General features: G+C 41.9%; 1 protein-coding gene across 1 annotated transcript in view; it reads left to right on the top strand.

The window, feature by feature from the left end:
• Positions 1-12,224: 12,224 nt before the first annotated feature.
• LOC141107665 (cytochrome P450 2C16-like) overlaps positions 12,225-21,965 on the top strand; it is a 41,913-nt gene continuing 32,172 nt past the window's right edge. The window contains exons 1-2 of the mRNA XM_073598561.1: positions 12,225-12,467; positions 19,230-19,395. Coding sequence (XP_073454662.1) covers positions 12,249-12,467; positions 19,230-19,395 — 385 coding nt within the window. The 5' untranslated portion in view covers positions 12,225-12,248. The remainder of the gene's footprint in view (positions 12,468-19,229; positions 19,396-21,965) is intronic.

Raw genomic sequence — 21,965 nt, 5'->3', positions numbered from 1 at the left:
ATCCGTAAAGTGCTGAAATAAAGTAAGTACTTGTCATGTGTTCATATTCTGTTTATTACCTTGTATACTGCTCCATGTGCTTTTCTTTAATGTACGAGTTTATATCATTTGAAACGATCTTAATAAACCTCATTACATATATACAGACCTATATCTTTTATTAATATATCTATCTATATTTTATCTCTCTCTCTCTCCACCAGCTTATGGTAAGGTAATCTATGTATGGCTGCATATTTCTAAACACATCTTTTTTTCATTCAATTTTAGGTCTGGGTGAACATTTTAGCACAGACAGTGCACAACGACTAATTGGTCAGATAATGGCCTGGAATGGGGAGATTGATTCAATGCGGAATCGGCTGGATCGTATGCAGCAGGAAATGAAGAACATGATCGATGTTTTGGGGAAAATCTAAATGCCCTTTTTCAACCAAAAAAACATCGATCATGTTCTTCATTTCCTTTTTGCTGACCCCATTCTGGGCCTTCTCTTTTCTTTTGTAAAAATTATATGCCTGTTTTCCCAAAAAAACATAAAAAAAAATAGAGGCCTGTTTAAAAAAAAAAAAATAGAGGCCTGTTTAAAAAAAAAAAAAAAAAATAGAGGCCTGTTTTAAAAAAACAAAAAAAAAAAACAACAAAAATAGAGGCCTGTTTTAAAAAAAAAAAAGAAAGAAAAAAGAGGCCTGTTTGTTAAAACAAAATGAAAATAAAATATTGTAAAAAAAAAGGACCTAATTCTATTGTTAAAAATTTCTAAATATAGATATATTTTGGACTATCAAAAATTTTTACAAACGCATAAGTGAATGTACACCGAATATTAAAAAATCTGTGTAGTAATTAACAAAATGTGTGGTTTCTTCTTTCAATGCTCAGTATCAGTTTGTTTAAAGTTAAAATAGTTGCTTACAGTGACAATGGTGCTTATTTAATAAATGAAAATACACTTGGCACTACAAGTGCTCTACGATAACTTAGGAGAAAGCAAAAAGAAAGGCAAGCAATAAATATAATTCAAGATTTGATCAAGATTTTTTATTTTGACAAATTAAATATTCTGGGGCATTGCAATGGCCCCCTACCCATAAAATAATCTACATATTGATCACAAACTTGACGGGCACTTTGGGGGGCCAAGCCAGTACGGACAGTATCCAGGCCCATCAGATTGTCACTAATAATAAGTCCGGCCTCAGGCCCAACTGGCAAAATATAATTTGGGGAATGTTTGTTCAAAAAGTTGGGCAGGATGCAGGGGTGAGGGTCCTTTGGGGGAATGGCCTCATGAGGTGCTTGCTCAGAGCGAAGGCTTCATCTGCTATGAAGACAAAGGGGAGTCCTTCCACGTTATCCGCATCAGGTGGCAATCCCAGGCCACCACTCTGGAGACGCTGGTAGAACTCTGTCTGGGCAAATACTCCTCCATCCGACATCTGGCCATTCTTCCCCACGTCCACATACAGAAAGTCATATTGTACCGACACCACCGCCATTAAGACAATACTATGGAACCCCTTATAATTAAAATAGTATGACCCCGAATGGGGTGGTGGCACGATGTGGACATGTTTCCCATCTATAGCCCCTCCACAGTTGGGAAAGTCCCAACGGGTGGCAAAATGGGATGCCACAGTCTGCCATTCCTGTGGCGTTGAAGGAAACTGGGGAATCAAACAAGAAAGCAAAAATCAGTAATTTTGAAAAGAACATTGCAAGAACATTACACTTAAAACAATATTGCCCAGCATCAGTATAACATTAAATAATTGAAATCTTCTTTAAAGTGGTGTTCCGGCTGAAATGATACTTTTTAAATAAAAATACCCCTATAATACACAAGCTTAATGTATTCTAATAAAGTTAGTCTGTAAACTAAGGTCTGTTTTGTTAGTTTATAGCCGTAGTTTGTTATTTTATAAACTTACAGCAGGCCGTAGCCATCTTAAGTGTGGGCATCTGAAGCCAGACTGTATTTCTTCCTGGATCTCATCCTTGCAGATCTCACACATGCGAAGTGCAGCACAAGCAGTGTAATAGGTTTCAGGTCAGGTTTCCATAGCAACGGCAGTGTCAGAGGAAGTTGCCTCCCCTTCCCAGGAGTCATTGCAAACAGGAAATGATGCGATGGGCCGCGGCCAGGGAGGAGGAAGTGAAAAATGAATACAGCAGATATACAGTAGGTACTGAGAAAAAAAATGAAAAAATATCCAATTCGTTTACAGTGCACAGTTTAGTGAGGGATGCTGAAGAGTTGTAAAAGTGGGTGGAACTCCACTTTAATAAATAATATGGAAAGGCACACTTATCAGATTGCTCACCCCCTCTGATGGCACATTGTTACATTTTAGGGGGTGGGGAAATTAGAAATTAAGTTTAAGGACATGCAGGGTTTGATTGACTAAAGGCCACAAGACTGTGCAGTTTGAAAAGTGCAGTTGTTGCACTCTGCAAGTGCAGTTGCTCCACAGCTTAGTAAATGAGGTAAGGTAAAAAGGCTTCATGTTGCAAGGAGTACCCAATCACATGCAAGGGCAATTAATCCAAACACTTTGTGGCTTGCACATGATTGGATGATGGAAATCAGCAGAGCTTCTGCTCATTTACTAAAGCCCTGGAGCAAATGCACTTGCAGAGTGCAAATGCATTTTGCAAAGTGCAACATATATTTGCTTTTTTAAAATCAACACCACAGAACATTATAGCAAATTATTGGGGGGGGGATTGGAAATCAAGTTAATGACACAGACACTATTTGGATTTTGATGGAGTTTAGGGGAAAAAACTACAATGCAGCTGACAAAATACATTTAAAGTGAGTAGACTAGGTGGATATGTGCCCAGCATTGCATGCTGGGGAGGTTAGTGAAGGCAAATATACATGCAGGACAAAAAAGAGCATGAAAAAATTACAGCATGCATGAGGACAAAAAGTGGACATTCACACTATATTGCAATGATGGTAAGTAGTGTTTGAGTTAAGAAATACATTACATTATCAAACATTAAATAAAATAACATGTGATGCTAATAATGGATAAAATTCTTACCTTAATATACACCTTCTGCATGACCTGAATGATGGCAGAACAGGTCTCTGGGATAATGATCCCCAGAGCCTGGGGGGAGATGCCTGTCAAGAACTTAAGGTCCTGCAGGCTTCTCCCTGTAGTCAAGTACCGCAACATGGCGACTACCCTCTGCTCCGGAGTGATGGCTTGCCTGCTGATATAAGGGGTGAGCAAAGCCACCAAACGGTCAAAAACGGTGTCCGTAATCCGGAGAAAGTTCCTGAAATCCTCAGGATTATTCTCACAGATCTCACGGTGCAATGGCATATGACAGAACTGGTCACGCTGGAGCAACCAATTCTTCGTCCATGAACTCCTCCTCGTCCTGTTCACGGACTGGTCTTGGGCTGGAGAATGAACTACAGCACCAAGCACATACAATGCACGAGCTCTGCGACGAGTACGTACAGGTAACATGGCTTCAAAACGGTCGGCTGGTCAGAACGCACTTAACAGAACGCACTGAAGAACAGCAAGGCCTGTGAAGAGCGACCTGAAAATCAGCAACGAGCGGACAATAAAACAAAGATTGCTCAATGCCAACTGACCAAACGCACTGAAAAGCAGATACAAACCTCACAAGCACAGACTGAACAACAGTTAAAACGAACTGAAAAATACGAGTCTCACAAGCGCGAATCGTCTCTCACCAAACTTCTACTAACACAAGATAAACAAGAGATTAGCAGAAGGAGCCCAAAGGGTGTGGTAGGGGCTATTGAACTTCCGTTTTATAGTCTTGTCGGACTTGGTGTACGTCACCGCATACTAGGCTGTCGGACTTTTGTGTGATCGTATATAGGCAAGTCCGTTCGCTAGAAAATCCGCCGCAAGTCCGCCAAAAGTCCATCGAAAGTCTGTCGGACAGGCCGTCGGACTTTTGTAGCCGACAAGTCCGACCGTGTGTACGTGGCATAAGACATACCATACCTGCAAGGCAAATACAAAAAAACATAGTAAAAAATGAAACATTTAACGCAACCTCTGCCTAAAATATATATATGCCGGAGCATGGGGGCATCCCCCCTTCAAAAGGTAGGAACAAATTGCTCCTCCACCCACTGCTGCCCCCACGCTTCGGCATATATGCTGAAGTATGTAACTGTGGTGGTGAAATCACCTCCGACAGCGCTGGAGTCACGGCTTTATGTATCGTGGGAGCAAACGCTGTTGCTGTCAAGATAAATAAATCCGCGCTGCAACTGAATGGCGTACCTGAAAACAAAGAAATGGTCAACAATTAACACAGTAAACTATAAAAAAATTACATACCTGAAAAGCAAACATGATAAAACATAACAACAATAAAACGTTGCAGAATAGAATACATTTAAAAAGAGCAGAACAATAGAGAGAGAATAGAGAGAGAGAGAACAATAAAACGACAACTATTTTTGTTTTTTGTATTTTATATTTTTTTGTGGATTTTTTTTTTTTTTTTTTTTTTTTTTTTACTTTTTTTTTTATAACTGTAACTTTTATAACTGTAACTGGTACCAGCTTCGGGCCAAATTTTGTAGAGCCGATCGTATTCAGGGTCTCCACGAGGACGACAGAGTTCATTGTTGTTGAAGTGCATGAACCGCAAGATCTGCTCGTATCGTGCCCTGGTCATGGAGGCAGAGAACACAGGCATATGGTGAATTGGGTCAGTGGACCAATATGACCGCAACTCACTCTTTTTAGTTATGCCCATGTTGAGGGAAAGGCCCAGAAAGATCTTAAATTCGGAGACCGTAATTGGTCTCCAATCTCTGGCAAGGGAGGGCTGGGAAATAGTGGCGATGTGTTGACCAGCGTATAAATTGCTTTGGTCCACAGTAGATCTATAGAGATCTTCGGTGAAAAACAGCCAATAAAAATCCAGTGGCGTAAAATCAACTGTTTCCACCTGAATTCCAGGTTGGCCAGTGAATGGGGGAAGTACGGGTGCTGCAGAAGTGGTGGGCTCCCAATTCGGATTGGCGAATGCAGCAGGAAGGGCACTATGGGCACGACGGGCCTGTGTTCGTCTTCTTGGTGGCAGTGGGACACTACTTGTGCTTGCCACCTCGCCAGCTTGAACTGCACTTATGGGACTCACCACGTCACCACGTGATACTGCAGTGCTGGATGTATGACCAGGGTGTACTAGGCCGCTGGTGCTTACCAGTTCACCAGAAAGAATAGCGGCGCTAGTACTGCTCTGTTCCATACGAGAGCCCTGTGGTTCTTGCACTTCAAGGACAGAAGAAGAAGTTTGGGGTCTGGTACGCCTGACCTTGGCAGGGACCACAACTCCGTCGTCAGAGCTATCTGTCATGGAGCCGCTGTCGTCTACAGGATCGTATTCTGAGCCTGAATCTGACAGATGAGTGACTTCCTCTTCACCTATCATGCTCAGAAACATGTAGGCCTCTTCACTAGTGTACCTTCGATTTGCCATTTTGGACTCTAAATTTAGTGGTACTCTAGTGAGACTCACAGGCAAAAAAGCTCCTGACTGTCAGCGACTGTATCAAAACGCTACCAAAAAACTGTTAGCGATCGCAGGGATCAGGCCTGACTCTGCGAACGCTGCAGTTATGTGTGCTTAGTGTTTTGTAAGTGTCAGTGATGAATCGATACTGCACTTGGGTGGGCTGGGCTGGGCCGAGGGGCAAAACGCAGGTGCCAGCAGGTATCCGGGCTGATCCCGCTAACACTGCGTTTTTGGGGACCCTAAACTGCTGGGGACGCTAGTATAGATCTGATCGGATCAGATATTGATCCATTCAGATACTATAGCACTAAGGGAGGTGTATGCTGCGTGCGTGGGTGTTAGCAGTACTGGCGCTAACCTGACGCTGCCTGGGCGACGCAGACCTTATCTGACCCTAAAAACTTAACTTATATCACTGCCGGGCAATTAGGGGTTAAACCTTTATAAGGTAATAAACGGCGGGTGCCCTGAAACTATAATAAACTATAATAAACAAACTAACCAGTGTCACCTGTAACACTTATACAGTGATCACTGGTGAAAGGGTTAACTAGGGGGCAATCAAGGGGTTAAAACCTTTATTAGGTAGTATATGGGGGTCCCTGTCGCTATAAAACACTGACGGCGAACCTATATACTTACCTCCCTAACTAGCGTCACCAGTGACACTAATACAGCGATCAGAAAAACGATCGCTTAGTGACACTGGCGACGGGAGGTGATCAAGGGGTTACCCTTTATTAGGGGGGTTAGGGGGGCACCCTAGACCTAAAGGGGGGTAACCCAGACCTAAAGGGGGCTAACCCTAACTGCCCTAACACCTATAACTGTCACAAACTGACACCAATGCAAAAAAAAAACTGCTATTGGTGTCACTGTGACAGGGGGTACAGGGGCACGATTGGGGGGTGATCGGGGGGTGACTGGGGGGTGAAAAGTGTGCCTGCCTGTTCTACTGTAAGTGTAGTGTTGTGCAAACTCACATTGATGTCTTCTCTCCTCGGCGCCGGAACGAAAAGACCGGCTCGAGGAGAGATGACATCACTTCCTCCGCTTCTGTTTACATTACAGAAGCCGAGGAAGCTTGTCATTCGCCAGGAGCGATCGCGAGGGGGGGAGCCACGAATGAGTGGCCTCCCCCTCACCTTTGATCGCCCCTGACGATAATCTGACCACCGCAGACACCTGGGGGGGGGTCCTTTTGGACCCCCCGCCCGCGGCCAGGCAAGGACGTACAGGTAAGTCCTTATGCCTGCCCGTGCCATTCTGCCGAAGTACATCGTCGTGCGGCGGTCGGCAAGTGGTTAAAACAAATTTGATTTAGCCAGATTTGACCAAAAATGTAAAATACTTGTTAGGTAAAAGAAAAATTGAAATAATAAGACAAAAAAAAACAAAAAACAAAGACAAAAGCATCTTAAGCTGTTAGGATTACTACATTTTTAGATTTTGAGGGTTACTGAGATCTAATGGGCAACAGGTGTATAGAAAGAAAAATATACCTGTATCAATAAACCCAAAGGCATATTGATTCTTATTCATGCAGAGACTCTGCATACAGCGACCAGGCATGAAATAGCAATGCATCTCAAAAAGAGTTTGAGCAGCAAAACAATTTTCAATCCATCGTATCTTCATTGGTTGGGGATGAATTATCATAGCGTCCACGCTTATGTAATTTTTGCCGTGTAGAGATGGAAGAACCAGAGTCTGTCATCTTTTGCTGTGAAGGGGAATGAGAGGCTGATCGTCTGCGAGTATGATCACTGGGTGAAACTCGATCCACAAAGCCAATTTTTATTAAGGTAGACTGTAGTTCAGCAGGGGTTCGACAAGTATATTTAGTTTCAAGGTGAGTGAAGCGGAGAGAAAATGGAAAACCCCAATTATATGCAATTTGATTGCGTTGAAGTATTAATAGCTGGGGTTTGAGTGCACGTCTCTTAGCTATAGTCAGAGGGGATAGATCTGCAAAGAGTTGATAAGTGTGACCCTGAAAATTGAGTGGGTCCTTCTCTCTGGCTGTGGCAGGTAATTGTTCCTTGCTGCGATAATAATGTAGCTTAACTTTTATGTCCCTGGGGGGACCGTTAGGCTTACGTGGAGCTAAGGCTCTGTGTGCTCTATCCATTTCTAACCTCTCAACAGGTATTCCAGGCTGTAATTCCTGAAAGAGTGCTAACATGGAAGCTTGGATATCCACAATAGTTTCAGGAATCCCTCTGATTCTCAAGTTGGAATGACGGTCTCTATTTTCTTGGTCCTCAATGCGGGACTGTAGTATTATATTTTCTTCTTTAAGATGTTCAATTTCAGAGGCATAGTGTTGTGAATGGTTCTCTATTTCATTCACTCTCACTTCCAATTCTGCTGTTCTCTGCCCCAATTCTCTAATTTCTTTTGTTAATGTGTCAGTAATATTGTCAGATGTTTGTTTCAGGCTTTCTGTAACATACGTTAAAATTGTTTAAACAATTTAGGGTGAATTATTGTCTGTGAACTGTCAGCATCTGAATCAGACTTACCAGTGTACTCCTGCGGCTTTAGGCTGTGTGACAGGGCTGTGAGAGCGCGCAGTGCACTGGTCTATGAGGTAACTGACTCCGCCATCTTAGGGGACGGCCTAGCCGGCACTTCTTTAGGTATACCAATTTTAAACTTCGGTTTAGGGGTCTTTAAGACCATGAAAACAGTGCCGTATGTTCCGTGGGCGAAACGGTAGTGATGGGTAAACTTTTTTTGGCTCTAATCAGGTTCTTCAAAAAGTACCACCCCCTCCCACCCCCTTCATAGGAATCCATGCGTCCGGCATCCTGAAAGGGTCCGGGCGCATGGATGGGGCTCACAGTTCACGGGCCGCCACTGGTCCCAACACTTAACCTTGGGGTACACCACTGATAACCTTACACCATTCAGAGTAAGAATCATTAACCACTACTCTCTGAATACTGTCTTTTAGCCAGTTTCCTATCCATTTAAAAACTGATATTTCCAAGCCTGTAGACTTTACCTTACATGAGCCGTGTGTGGGGAACTGTGTCAAACGCTTTTGCAAAATCCAAGTATACGACGTCCACAGCCACCCCTCTGACCAAGGTTTTACTTGCCTCTTCATAAAAAGAAATCAGGTTTGTTTGACAACTTCTGTCTTTCATGAATCCATGCTGTCTGTTGCTTAAAATATTTTTTTCCAGCAAGAACTCGTCTATGTGGTCTTTTATTAAACTCTCCAGTATCTTCCCGACTATAGAAGTTAAACTAACAGGTCTATAGTTACTTGGTAAAGACTTTGTTCCCTTTTTAAATATAGGCACCACATTGGCCCTACGCCAATCCATTGGTACTATTCCCATCATTAATTAGTCCCTAAAAATTAGACACAATGGCTTTGAAAATACAGAGCTCAATTCATTTAGGATCCATGGGTGAATGCCATCTGGTTCAGGTGCTTTATCCACCTTTATTCTGTCTAAATATTTCTGGACCATATCACTTTTGAGCCATTGTGGATCACTTCTGTTGCTGGCTACATCACCAAAATGCAATAGCGATTATATCAATGGATGTTACTCCTTCACTAGTCTATATACCATAGAATCTCCAATTGCTGGTTAAGGACCAGTGGCAGAGTGATACCTTACTAGTTTGGAGATTTACCCTTACAACCTAATAATGCAGAATCTACTTATTAACAATTGTTGTAGGGCCCTGCAAGCTATTTTTTCTATGAAATTCTACCAGATAACAGCGGGCCATAGAAAAAGGGTAGGGGGAAGATAAAGAATGCTAAGGTCAACTAAGTGGGAATACAGCCATTTTAGTAAATATATCTATATATGGATATATACACTATATTGTCTAAAGTTTTGGTACACTTGCCTTTACACGCACATGGACTTTAATGGCATCCCAGTCTTAGTCCGTAGAGTTCAATATTGAGTTGGCCAACCCTCTGCAGCCATAACAGCTTCAAATCTTCTAGGAAGGCTGTCCACAAGGTTAAGGAGTGTGTCTATGGGAATGTTTGACCATTCTTTCAGAAGCGCATTTGTGAGATCAGGCACGATGTTGGATGAGAAGGCCTGGCTCCCAGTCTCCGCTCTAATTCATCCCAAAGGTGTTCTATCAGGTTGAGATCAGGACTCTGTGCAGGCCAGTCAAGTTCCTCCACCCCAAAATCACTCATCCATGTCTTTATGGACCTTTTTTTATGGCACGATATTGAACCCTACGGACTAAGACTTGGAGGCAATTAAAGTTCATGTGAATGTAAAGGCAGTCCCCATTGGAGTGGTTGAAATAAAAAAAATAATAAACTATAAATATCTACAACAGAAACAAGGTGAATCTATGAAATTAAAACATATGACCCCCCATAGGCTTAACATAGTAACATAGAAGAGTGATGGCAGAAAAAAAAGACCAAGCGGTCCATCGACCCCCCCATTTTTTTTTTTTTTGCCTGAGCCTAGATCTATGTTTGTCCCAAACATGTTTGAATCCACTCACTTGACTGAATCACTGCTTCTTCTATTCCAAGCATCAACTATTCTTTTGAGTTCTTTCCTTTGAAAAAAGAACGAAAAGATACTTTGTTTCTACTTATTTGCTGTTGCAATAAAACTTGGCAGACTGCCCGGATTTTTTTTCCAGCTGTGAGAACTCTCTGCACTTGTTAGAAAGATCGTGACATGCTGTTTTGAAGATCGGGAAGGGAAAAAGATTGCAATTTGATTCTTGACGATTAATCGTGCAGCTCTAGTACACACTATAGAGGGATATGCTTTGTTATTATTTCATATCTGAGGTTTACAACCACTTTAAATTGCTAGCAAATTGACAGCTCCCAACCTCTTCTTTCTGTTTGTAAATAATTCCATTCATTTATATCAGACTCTTATCCTGGATGAGGGTGTCACATAGACCCCCCACACACAAAAAATTGGCAGGGGGTTCCCACCGAAAATACATATTAGATCCTTATCCTCATTCAGGGTCTGGTATGGGTTTTAAGGGGGAACCCTATGAAAAACTCCCCAAAAAGAGGGGGAAAAGTTTGTGCCCCCCACTGAACCATACCAGGCCACTTACCCTCAACATGGGGCTACCTTGTTGTCATGTTGATGAGGACAATGACCTCTTCTCCACAACCTTGACCCAGTAGTTGTGGGGGTCTGCGGGCAGTGGGGGCTTATCAGAATTTGGAAGCCCCCTTTACAATAAGGGGAATCCCAAATACTACCCCCCATGCAAATGAGAAAAAGTCATATAGTACTCACTTGCAAAAAATTTTTTAAAACGTAAAGTGTAAAAAAGGCAGAAACAGTTTTGATAAGTCCCTTTAACCACTTGCCAACCCACACACAGTAATTATACTGTGAGCGGGTGGCAGCTGCAGGCTCAGCAACGTGCTGGTGCATCGCTGAGCACATGCTCACTGGCACACCCTCTGGGTCATGCAGCGGCGTAAACCTGTGACTGCTGTGCCCGGTGGAGCTGTGAGCAACCAGGGTATCAAGTGATAGTTATGATTGGTCTTAGCGATCACATACTTACAAGATCAACAAAACAGTCTTGAATAACTTTGATTTGTGACTGTTTTGGTTAGTATTGTGATGCTGTGATTGACCCTCAGCTATCACATGGTACCTGGGCCAATCTCAGCATCCTATATCATGTGATTAGCTGTAGCCAGTAATCAAGCTGTCATGAATGAAAGCCATTCATGACAGCTAGAACTAGACAGAATGTAAAAAAAATAACAATAATAAGAGAAAATAAAAAAAATATAAGATGATGCTGTACTGCACTGGTGACAGTACGTAAAAAAATTGCACCTTTGCTGAGAAAAAAATAATCCCCTCTTCTGAGTGATCTATGTACATTGCAAGGACTTTAACAAACTTTGTTGTAGATTCCTACCTGTTTCTGCTCCGAAGAAAAAGTTGTATATTGTGGGCAGAGTGAATCTGAATGGGAGTGACGTTTTAATTAATATTCAGCTGATGCACTGGTAGTTTTCTAATGAGGAAAACTGCAGGGTCTGCATCCCTTTAAAAGTAAATGACCCTTTGGGAGTATGTCACCAAAAATTACACTTTTGTTGCAGAGGATTCCTAAAATTTTACTTGTATCTTAGTGCAGACTCTGAGAAATTCAGTGAGCCAATCACACAAGCAGAAAATTAGATTTCTGGGGAAGTTCTGTAAACCAACTGTGTGCAGGACACCTCCAGTTTGCCATACTGCATTGAATTTTACAGATATTTACAGCACTGCAGATTGAAAAAGAAAGGTAATTTTTAATAGTATTGAATTACAATATGTAGGAATTGTATATGCTATTTTTTCCCCAGGAAAGTGGAGTTGCCCTTTAAATAGTTTCAAATTTAGGATTTTCACGCTTGACTAGAGTATCCCATCAAAGGTCTTAAAACATAAGCCAGTCCACGCAACGCAAGTAGTAGTCTTGGCAGTCATCCAACTGCAATATAATATCATTGTATATAAGTTCATTTTCTTTAATCCTATTAGTTGTAAGTAAATGAGTCACCCTTTTGCCAGTCAACATTCCATATCAGCGTTTGGATTTCAGTAGACAAAGAAATGTCGGCAAGGCAAACAAATAGATGGCTCTTGAGTAACCCATTTCAATGCCAATTTCAACCCTCCCAAGGTGTTCCCTTTATAAATAGGACTGTCGCAGACTGAAATATGATTACTTCCATTGCAGGAGAGCATAGTGCCTACATGGAGATCTTTAGTACAACCACGCTGTTATTAATTGCTTGTTTAATTTTGCTGATCTTAAGTATCACACATGCCAGGAAGCATCAAAACAAAGGTAGGCTGCCACCGGGGCCCACCCCGTTGCCCATCATTGGGAACATTCTGCAACTAAACGGAAAAGAGGTCTTCAAGTCACTCAATAAGGTAAGTTTGTCCAAGGCTGATTAAAGGTATCAGTTACTAGCTTGTCAGGTAGAAAGCATTAGTTTATATCAGTCGTCCTCAACCTGGGCTCCGTGAAACCCTAGGGTTCTTCAAGAGGTTCCAAGGGGTTCTTTGAGCTGATCTGATTGAACTCCCATTAGATGGTCCAGGTACCATTAGATGGTCCAGGTATAGTTCCAAGTCCCTCACCCCTTTAGCAGAGTCCACAGTATGGAATGTATCATTTTTTAAGCTGTTTGTAAGGGTGACATGCTGTCAACCATTGTATGGGAGGAGGGGTGGTCACTGACCACTATCGTATGGGGCATTTTCACAATGCACCCTGCTGGATTAATCTTATCAGGCGTTCCCGGAAATCTGAGAACTATTTCAAGGTTGCTACTAGGGTAATAAGATTGAGAAAGGCTGGTTTATATAATTAATGTTGTCAACCTACAGTTTGTTGAGTCACAATATAACATGTTGCAGTGACCGCATTTTGACTTTTACTTAAAGGGAGCAAAGGGTATTTCCTAAATATGTCATATGGTTTTGAATGCTACCCAATGTTTTTAAAAACACAACTTTTGCCTAGGGGTCTATTTATAAAACATTTGTTGGACAAATGTCACAAGCATTCACCCAACCTGCACAAACTTTTCCTGTATTTTCTCTAATACAATTATTTTCTATAATTGTCAGTTCCATCTAGTGGCCAAAATAGCTGCATTTTTTTATTGAGATATTTAATCAAAAATAACTGCATTTTTAATACTCCATGGAGCAGATGATCATAGAAAATAATCATATTAGAGAAATGCATGGAACATTTGTGTAGGTTGGGTGAATGCTTGTGGCATTCATGTAATGAATGTTTTATAAGTAGACCCCATAGTGTTCCCTCTGTTGGCTTTCTGTAGCTAATTATGATCAAGTCACATTTCTGCTGAAAATCACGTACAGTTTTTAAAATGTAAAACAAAAATTGTGACTAAATAAATGTTGCCTAAATAAAAGATGCATGTGTATTCTTCCTTTACTCTCAGTGTGCTTTGGGAATTTCTTCCAGATTTATGCAATAATTCAGCATTAAACAACTCAGGCACTTTGCCTCCAACAGGAGTTTTCTGTAATAAAGGCCTGTCACTGCTACTCTCGCTCCTTGTGCAGGGTGACATGTCTGGTCTCCACCCCCTCCTGCAGTTTTCTGCAGGCAGCCTGTAGTGGGTGGTCCTGCTGGGCCCCTCCCACAGATCTACTCTTGGTGCAGGTTATGTACAGCCCAGTGATAATGTAACTCCTATTTCTGCAATCTATTATAAGGGTTTGCAAGGGGGTTTGGAGCACAAAAAAGGATTTATATCCTTTATAGCTATTAATATATTTTAATTATAATTTTTGTATCCAAAGTTAAGCTTTAATCACTAGCCGACCAGCCGCCATTATACTGTCATTATACTGCGGCAGATCGGCTCGTTCCCGCAAATCGTCGTAGATGTATGTCGGCACCTTTAAGGGCAATAGCAGGGACCCGATGCGTGTGGCTGGCAGGCACAACTTCCACCAGCTACCTGCGATCGCATGCACGAGAGCCAGAATGGGGATTTGTGTATGTAAACACACAAATCCACATTCTGACAGGAGAGGAGAGACAGATCATCCGGTCCTACTAATTAGGAACAGTGATCTGTCCCCTCCTCTAGTCAGTCCTATTCCCCCACAGTTAGAAACACACATGAGGGAACACATTTAACCCCTTGATCGCCGCCATTACTAATAAAAAAATATATAAAAATGCCATAAATCTAATCCCTATAACCTTTGCGCAAACCAATCAATATATACGCTTATTGCGATTTTTTATCAAAAATATGTAGAAGAATATATACTGGCCTAAACTGAGGAAGAAATTATTTTTTTACATTTTTTTTTCATTTATTATAGCAAAAAGTATAAAATATCTTTTTTTTTGTTTATAGCGCAAAAAATAAAAACCGCAGAGGTGATCAAATACCACCAAAAGAAAGCTCTATTTGTGGGAAAAAAAGAACATTGATTTTTTTGGGGTACAACGTCCCTAGAACCTTAATTATACACACAAACATTTGGTATTTATCTCATCTAGAGCGATGTGATGTGGATACCTCTGGAGTAAAGGAGAATACATCACCCACTATGGGATACATCTCCTAATCAGCCACCCCTCTCCATGTATATCTTCCACATCCTACAGACTTTCTTTTACTTTCCAAGGCTCTGATGAAAAGGGAACACCTCTAAACGTGTTAGCCTACTTTGATCATTTGCCCTTGTATGGGCATAACTAATTTTTTAATGAATAGCTCGTAACCTAGTTTGTATGAATTCATAGTAATTTCTTTGTACTCATCTATTTTGTTATGAATAAACTATATCACTTTGATTCATCAAAGTTAGATCACGCGCCTTCCATCCCCTCATTTCCACTCAGCCTCTTTTGGACCATCCCCTGGTCAGTTTAGGCTGCCGGACACGCGTGACCATCCTATACTACTTACCATTCGAAATTACTACTATTTTACATTAATACCGCCTGCACGCACGCAGAAGAAACACTTTTTACTTCTACACTGCTGTTACTATGCCGCAGTTTCCACTCCTCTCTGAAAAGTATCCCAACAATGTAATGAAAAAAACAAAGAAAAGCCTTCCATAGTGTAAACTCAGGGATCCCTGAGGAAGTCACATGTCAGTGATGCAACGTGTCAGACGGAGCGTAGTGATGTCTCTTCCGGTTGCAGCCTAGACCGGAAGGTGTGGTGAGATTCTAGCCGACTACACAGCTATTGAGTTCAATGCTTTTACTTCCATTGTGGATGCTTTACAGTAAATGTGAGTGCATTTTCATTTTAATAAAGGAGAGATTTTTACTGGTTTACACTATGGAAGGCTTTCCTTTATTTTTTTGATTACATTGTTATGATAGTCTGCAGAGAGTAGTGGAAACTGCGGCATAGTGACAGCAGTGGAGAGCCCTGAGTGGGATCATCTACTAGGCACAAATAGACCTGTATGAAAACATAGCCTATTTTTTGGTGAGAGGTCACTTTTTAATGGGCCAATCGGTGGAAGAACTTTTAAAATGACACAAGATATAAACCTGTAGTAATTTAGGATAGTGGGTATATTCACTGATTTAGAATGCCCATAATGGGCCTAAAGGGGTAAAAATGAGGGAGGGAAGGGGCAGGGCCAGGGAATATGGTGTGGGAAGGAAAGGGAAGAATTATTAAGGGAGTTGAGAATATTCCCCCCATCTTTTCTTTTTAACTAATTGACGCCCACGTTATAGCTGAAAGACAGCTACAGCGCAGGCTTAAAATGCTGGGAGGGCGCGCTCTGTGATCGCCGAGTCCTTGGGACTCGGCTGATCGCAGAGCAGGGTAAAGGGGCAGTCACAGCAGGCCCTTTACCACATGATCAGCTGTCAGCCAATGACAGCTGATTAAGGAAGTAAACAGAAGCCGGTTACCGGCTTTTTTTTCTTCACACTGTCAGAGTATAGAAAAGAAGAAAACTGTTAACCGGCTTCTGTTAGAGGGACATCGGTGTCCACCAGTGCTGCTGATCAGTGCTCACCAGTGACATCTATTAGTGCCCATCAGTACTGCTAATCAGTGCCCATCAGTGCTGCCTATCAGTGCCCAACAGTGCCACCCATCAGTGCTACCTTTCCGTGTCACCTATCAGTGCCCATCAGTGCCACCCATCAGTGCTTCCTGATCAGTGCCCACCAGTGCTTCTTCAGTGCCCACCAGTGCCCATCAGTGCCACCTCATTAGTGCCCATCAGTGAAGGAGAAAAATTACCTGTTTGCAAAACTTTATAACAAAATATGAAAAACGTTTTGTTTATTTTTTCAACATTTTTGTTTTTTTTTTAAAAACCCAGTGGTGATCAAATACCACCAAAAAAAACATCTATTTGTATGAAAAAAAATGATAAAAAATTAATTTGGATACAGTGTTGCATGACTGCGCAATTGTCATTCACACTGTGACAGCGCTGACAGCTGAAAATTGGCCTGGGCAGGAAGGGTATATAAGTGCCCGGTAAGCAATTGGTAATATCATAAATGTTTTGTTTTAGAATTAATTTTTGTTTTTTGATCACGTCACAAACAAATGTAGGAAGGGGTGGTTGGGATTGATGAAAGGGGGAGAAGAAAGAGGGTGGGGGAGTGAGGATGCTAAATGCAAGGATTAGCTAGAGAGGCCTGGTAACCCTTAGGCCTATCTGGGAGAAAGATTAGTTGGATTTTTTCTGTATTTAGATGGGGGGGAGCCTTCCCCCCTCACAACACCTCTTTCCTCCTCATTGGGAAATACATATGATATATTTGGGCAATATGATAAGGTCATAGGATATACACCTTTTTTAAATGTTTGTAGAAGAATGTACAGTGTGTACAGTATGTAGTGTAGTGTATAAGATTTAAAGATTTTTTTTTCTACTTTTGTTTAGTTTATGAAGGATGTCTTGTTTTTTACTGTAAAGTGTATAAAAAGAATTCACACAATAAAGGGGACTTATTTATTCACAGTATTGCATGAATTAGAAGGCTTATGATTTGTTGAATTTAGCATTATTGTATGTAGGTATGGTGAGCACTTTTGTGTATAAGCGCTGAATTGCACTTATTTATATGTATGATTGTATTATATGGTTTAGTCTATATATAGATTTAGGGGTATATCACTATTTATTGGACACTGTCACCTATAGATAAATAGAGCAAGTGTTGCATTGTTTATATTTTTATCACTTATATAATGTGGGCACAGATTTGATCAATGTGAGAAGCTGCTCGATTGAACTTTGATTTTATCTTTATTCTTTTTACAGATTTTTTAGTGGCTGTATTAACAGATTTTTCATAAGTGGTAGTGGTAGTGCATAGGATCCACATCTATACACAATTAAAAAATGTACTTTAGTTCTGCTAGCAAAGGATCAGAATGGCGTGCGGCAAAGGCTCTGATTGGTTTCCTCTGCCTCGGCAGCCAATTAGAGTCTCTTTCTTTAGGTAGAATACACCCTTGGATGTGGCTAAGAGATTGAACTTTGGGGGAACCTAATTTAGCACCCTGGACTTAAACAGGGCTGCTAATAAATCTAGTTGTGCTAGGTGGTAACTAGCCTGGCTAATTGGTAGGTTGATCCACCGATTTCTGTCCTAAGTCTGAGTTTGGGGTAGTCTCTCTCTTCTGTCAATAGGTGGCACTGTTGCTTTTGGCATTAGAATAATGGATTACCATAAATTCAGGTAATGGGTAACTAGGTTGTCTCGGCAGGAGTTCCTTTGACTGCTGTGTATGCTGGGATAGGCTATTTATTTAGGAGGAGTCAGGTGATTGGGGTTCTTCCTACCCGAGGCTGCGGCCTGGGTGGGTGTGTGTTGAGAAGCTCCTGGTTGCTAGGCCTGAAGCCGGAGGCCTATCAAGGAGGCATGCTGGCTGCTGGGTGCACTTAAGGCCTATCCAACAGTTCAGGGTTCCGCAAAAGAGGAGCAGTCATAGTTAAGCCCAGAGCTTGGGGCCGAACCATATGTGTTAGAGGCTCAGCCCGAGGGGAGCCTGACCGTTTCCGGAGGTAAAGGAGAAGCAGTTGCCACAAAGAGATGACCACTCCTGTTACTGGAGGCATGTTTGGAAGGGATGAAGTTCTGAGGGAGTACCAGAGCAGACCCTTCACCAGCTGGGGACAGTGAAGTAAGTGGGAAAGCTTCAGTAGAGACTTATCTGGGAATGTAGCGGGTAGCTGTGAGTAAATCTTGAAGGAGTATGGCGGGTGGCTGTAAGTAAAGCCTGAAGATAAAATGCAGCAGTTAGCAGTGGGTGAAGCTCAGGGAATCCAGCGGGTGGCTTAGAGTCCAAGAAGTCTAGTGAGAGAGACGGTGAGCTGAGCCTAAGGATCTACAATGGGATATTTTAAGTTAAGCTGGAAGATCTACAGTGGGTTACTGTGAGTTAAACTGGAAGATCTACAGTAGGATATTGTGCGAGAAGTTGTTGCCATAGGAGACAGCATTTGCTAAAAGGTACAGATTCCTGCAAGAAGCTTAAAGGCCCTCTTTATCTATCGCTGTCTGCCTAGTTCTATTTTTGCCTGCCGAGTTTGCCTTAATTGCTATTGCATTTGCCTAAGGGTGTCCTGTGCCCTAAACCCTCTTTTCCCATCGTTCCTGTTAAGAGAAGTAAAACTCTCTTTGTTCATCTTTACAAAAGTGACTGGCGCCCAATCTTTCCACCTTGCACTACACCCACTATGCCTAGTAAATTGTACCCTGAGGAGGAATGTCAGTTCTCCCTGGCTCTGGGGGTCACCATCAGGCCCTTGGAAGTCGGAGAGACCGCTACACTAAAAAAGGTAAGTATTGGGGAGTGGGTTAGCTATCTGTTGTTATGACAATTGTAACTACAACCAGTGGACCCGAAGTAAAACATTTTTACCAAAAACTTCAGTAGCAAAAAATCATGTTTACATTTCTAGACAAAGAAAAATTCTTAAAAATCTGGGACTGTCCCTGGAAAAAAGCTGTCAAATACAGACACAGTTTGTGAGTTTTCAAAGTAATAAAGGCCACCAGTGTGGCTCTGTTGTGTAATTGGGGTATTATATGGAATATGTTGCACTGGGAAGCACCTTTTAAAATTTTAGAATAACATGCCCTAAAATTTAGAAACTGAAAAATTTGCACTTACGATCTTGTTTGTCCTGCAGCTGAGTGAGACGTATGGTCCAGTATTTACCATTCATATGGGCATGGAGACAGTTGTAGTGCTCTGCAGCTGTGACGCAGTCAAGGAGGCCCTCATCGATAACGCAGATGATTTTGGTGCTCGGGGACACATGCCTCTACTGGACAGGATAAGTTCAGGAGGACATGGTAAGAACCAGCCTAAATTATGTAACGGTCCTTTTCACAGTGCCTTCTTCAGATAGGTAATGAGATACAAGAGGGTGCATCTAAGTGCAGCAAATTGGTAATTTTCTCTTTAATAATAAATGATCCTATCACATGTAGTAGGTTAAAAAGTGCATATCATATCTCCAAAATCAATCATTCATGCAACCTGGGCAATGTACAGTAGTGGTGGTCTGGCATAGATGGAAGCAGAACCACCAGTGTCAGAAAGTATAGAAGCTCGGGAGCCAATCTGACAGCTTGGAAGCTTGGCCGATGACGTCAGATGCGTGGAGGTGACATGGCTATGCATTTTGAGGCAGTAATGTCTCTTTCTCAAGACTGCCTACTTGCAGCTCAAAGGCTAGAGATTCCATTTCAACATACCACATGCAGCCCTCTTGTTCCCTCTCTACTAGTCTCAGGATGTAAGTGGTATTGAAGAGTGATGGCAGAAAAAAGACCAAATGGTCTATCAAGTCTGCCCTCATTTTTGTAATTTATTTATTTATTTTGTTTACTTTCTGATTTTAGTTCTATGTTTGTCTCAAGCATGTTTGAAGCCACTTACTGTTGAATAACAAAGTTATAGTTTATGAAAGATACTCCTTCTTGCCTAAAGTTCATCTATGGTCATTTTTTGGGCTCCCCCTGTCCCTTTTAATGCCCCTTTGATTTTGTTTTTACTTACCTTGTCTAAGGATGCTGAAAATCCTCTACATAGCTCTTATGATGTCATCACAGGGTCCACATCTCTTTCTTCTGGTCCCCGTAGCAGGAAGGAGGGATGGCAAAAGGCACCCTGCATCACTTCCAGGGGTTATTTCCTGGGGTGATGTAGACAGTCAAAATTCCTGGTGCAGGGAGGCTCTCCCCCTCTGTCTGCATGACAAGGAAGCTCTTAACAGGTCTGCAACACTTCAGTCATTTTACTACATGGGATCAGTGTTGTCACCCATGTCAAAATAAGTCCCCGGCACTGGTATGCTCACTGGATATTTTTAAAAAGGGGGAATATCTGGTAGTCCATTTATTTTAAAGGGGGCTCCCTGTTTATGATGAGTCCTGTCCACAGACCCCTACATGTTCCACCAGGCCAGGGATGTGGGGACCAAACCACCGATCGCCACGATGCGCACCCCCACGGGCGCGCAGCAGCTGTTATCCTGCTAGACGTCATATGGATAACTAAACCACCGCCCGGCCGTCATTCTGCTATAGGCCAGGCGGGAAGTGGTTAAAGCCCAACTCCAGGAATTCTGCAACTTTAAATAGTTTGGTTGTATTCTGGTCCAAACTAACACATACAGCAGCTGGCAGTGTTGTATACATTGTATCAGCTACATACAGTATACAGGTCCTTGTTTCAGCAGTGGTATGGGGACTTCCCATCCCTTTCCCAGGACAAAATCGAGTTGGGCTGAGCATAGCTCAGCCAATTAACAGGAAGCTTTGTCTTTTATGAATGAATACAAGGCTTCTATTGATTGGCTGAGGTGGAGATCAAAATGTCACCCTCCCACCTCTCTTCAGAGGAAGCCTTGTATTCATTCACAAAAACACATGGCTTCCTGTGAATGGCTGAGCAGCTTTTAGCCCAACTTGATTTTTCTGACAACCACTGCATCAATTAGTGAAGAAAATACAATGTAGTTTACTTGGACCAGCTAAAGTCATAGTATTGCTGGAGTTAGTCTTCAAGGCATCCCCCCAAGCATGTTATTTAACCACTTCAGCACCGGAAGGATTTACCCCCTTCCTGACCAGAGCACTTTTTGCGATTCGGCACTGCGTCGCTTTAACTAACAATTGCGCGGTCGAGCGACGTTGCACCCAATCAAAATTGACGTCCATTTCCAATAGAGCTTTCTTTTGGTGGTATTTGATCACCTCTGCGGTTTTTATTTTTTGCGCTATAAACAAAAAAAAGCGACAATTTTGAAAAAAAAAACACATTATTTTTTACTTTTTGCTATAATAAATATCCCCCAAAAATATATAAAAAAAACATTTTTCCTCAGTTTAGGCCGATACGTATTCTACATATTTTTGGTAAAAAAAAAAAAAACGCAATAAGCTTTTACTGATTGGTTTGCGCAAAAGTTATAGCGTCTACAAAATAGGGGATAGTTTTATGGCATTTTTATTGATAATTTTTTTTTACTAGTAATGGTGGCGATCACCGATTTTTATCGTGACTGCGACATTATGGCGGACACATGGGACACTTTTGGCGGGATTTTGGGACCATTCACATTTATACAGCGAACAGTGCAATTAAAAATGCTTTGATTACTGTGTAAATGTGAATGGAAGTGAAGGGGTTAACCACTAGGTGGCGCTGTAGGGGTTAAGTGTGTCCTAGGGAGTGATTCTAACTGTGGGGGGGGGGGGGCTGTGTGTGACACATCACTGATCACCGCTCGGAGATCAATGACTGTCACTAGGCAGAACAGGGAGATGCGATCACGGTCACGGAGCTCCTGGTCGGGAAGCGGTTAAAAAATTTGTGTACTTTTAATGTTGTCCTTCAAGCCACATTAAAATACCCT

Source organism: Aquarana catesbeiana, linkage group LG09 (genome assembly GCF_042186555.1).
Source record: "Aquarana catesbeiana isolate 2022-GZ linkage group LG09, ASM4218655v1, whole genome shotgun sequence".
In the NCBI taxonomy this organism is placed as follows: Eukaryota; Metazoa; Chordata; class Amphibia; order Anura; family Ranidae; genus Aquarana; species Aquarana catesbeiana.
Note: the sequence above shows the minus strand (reverse complement) of the source record. Positions and strands in the feature narration are given on the sequence as shown.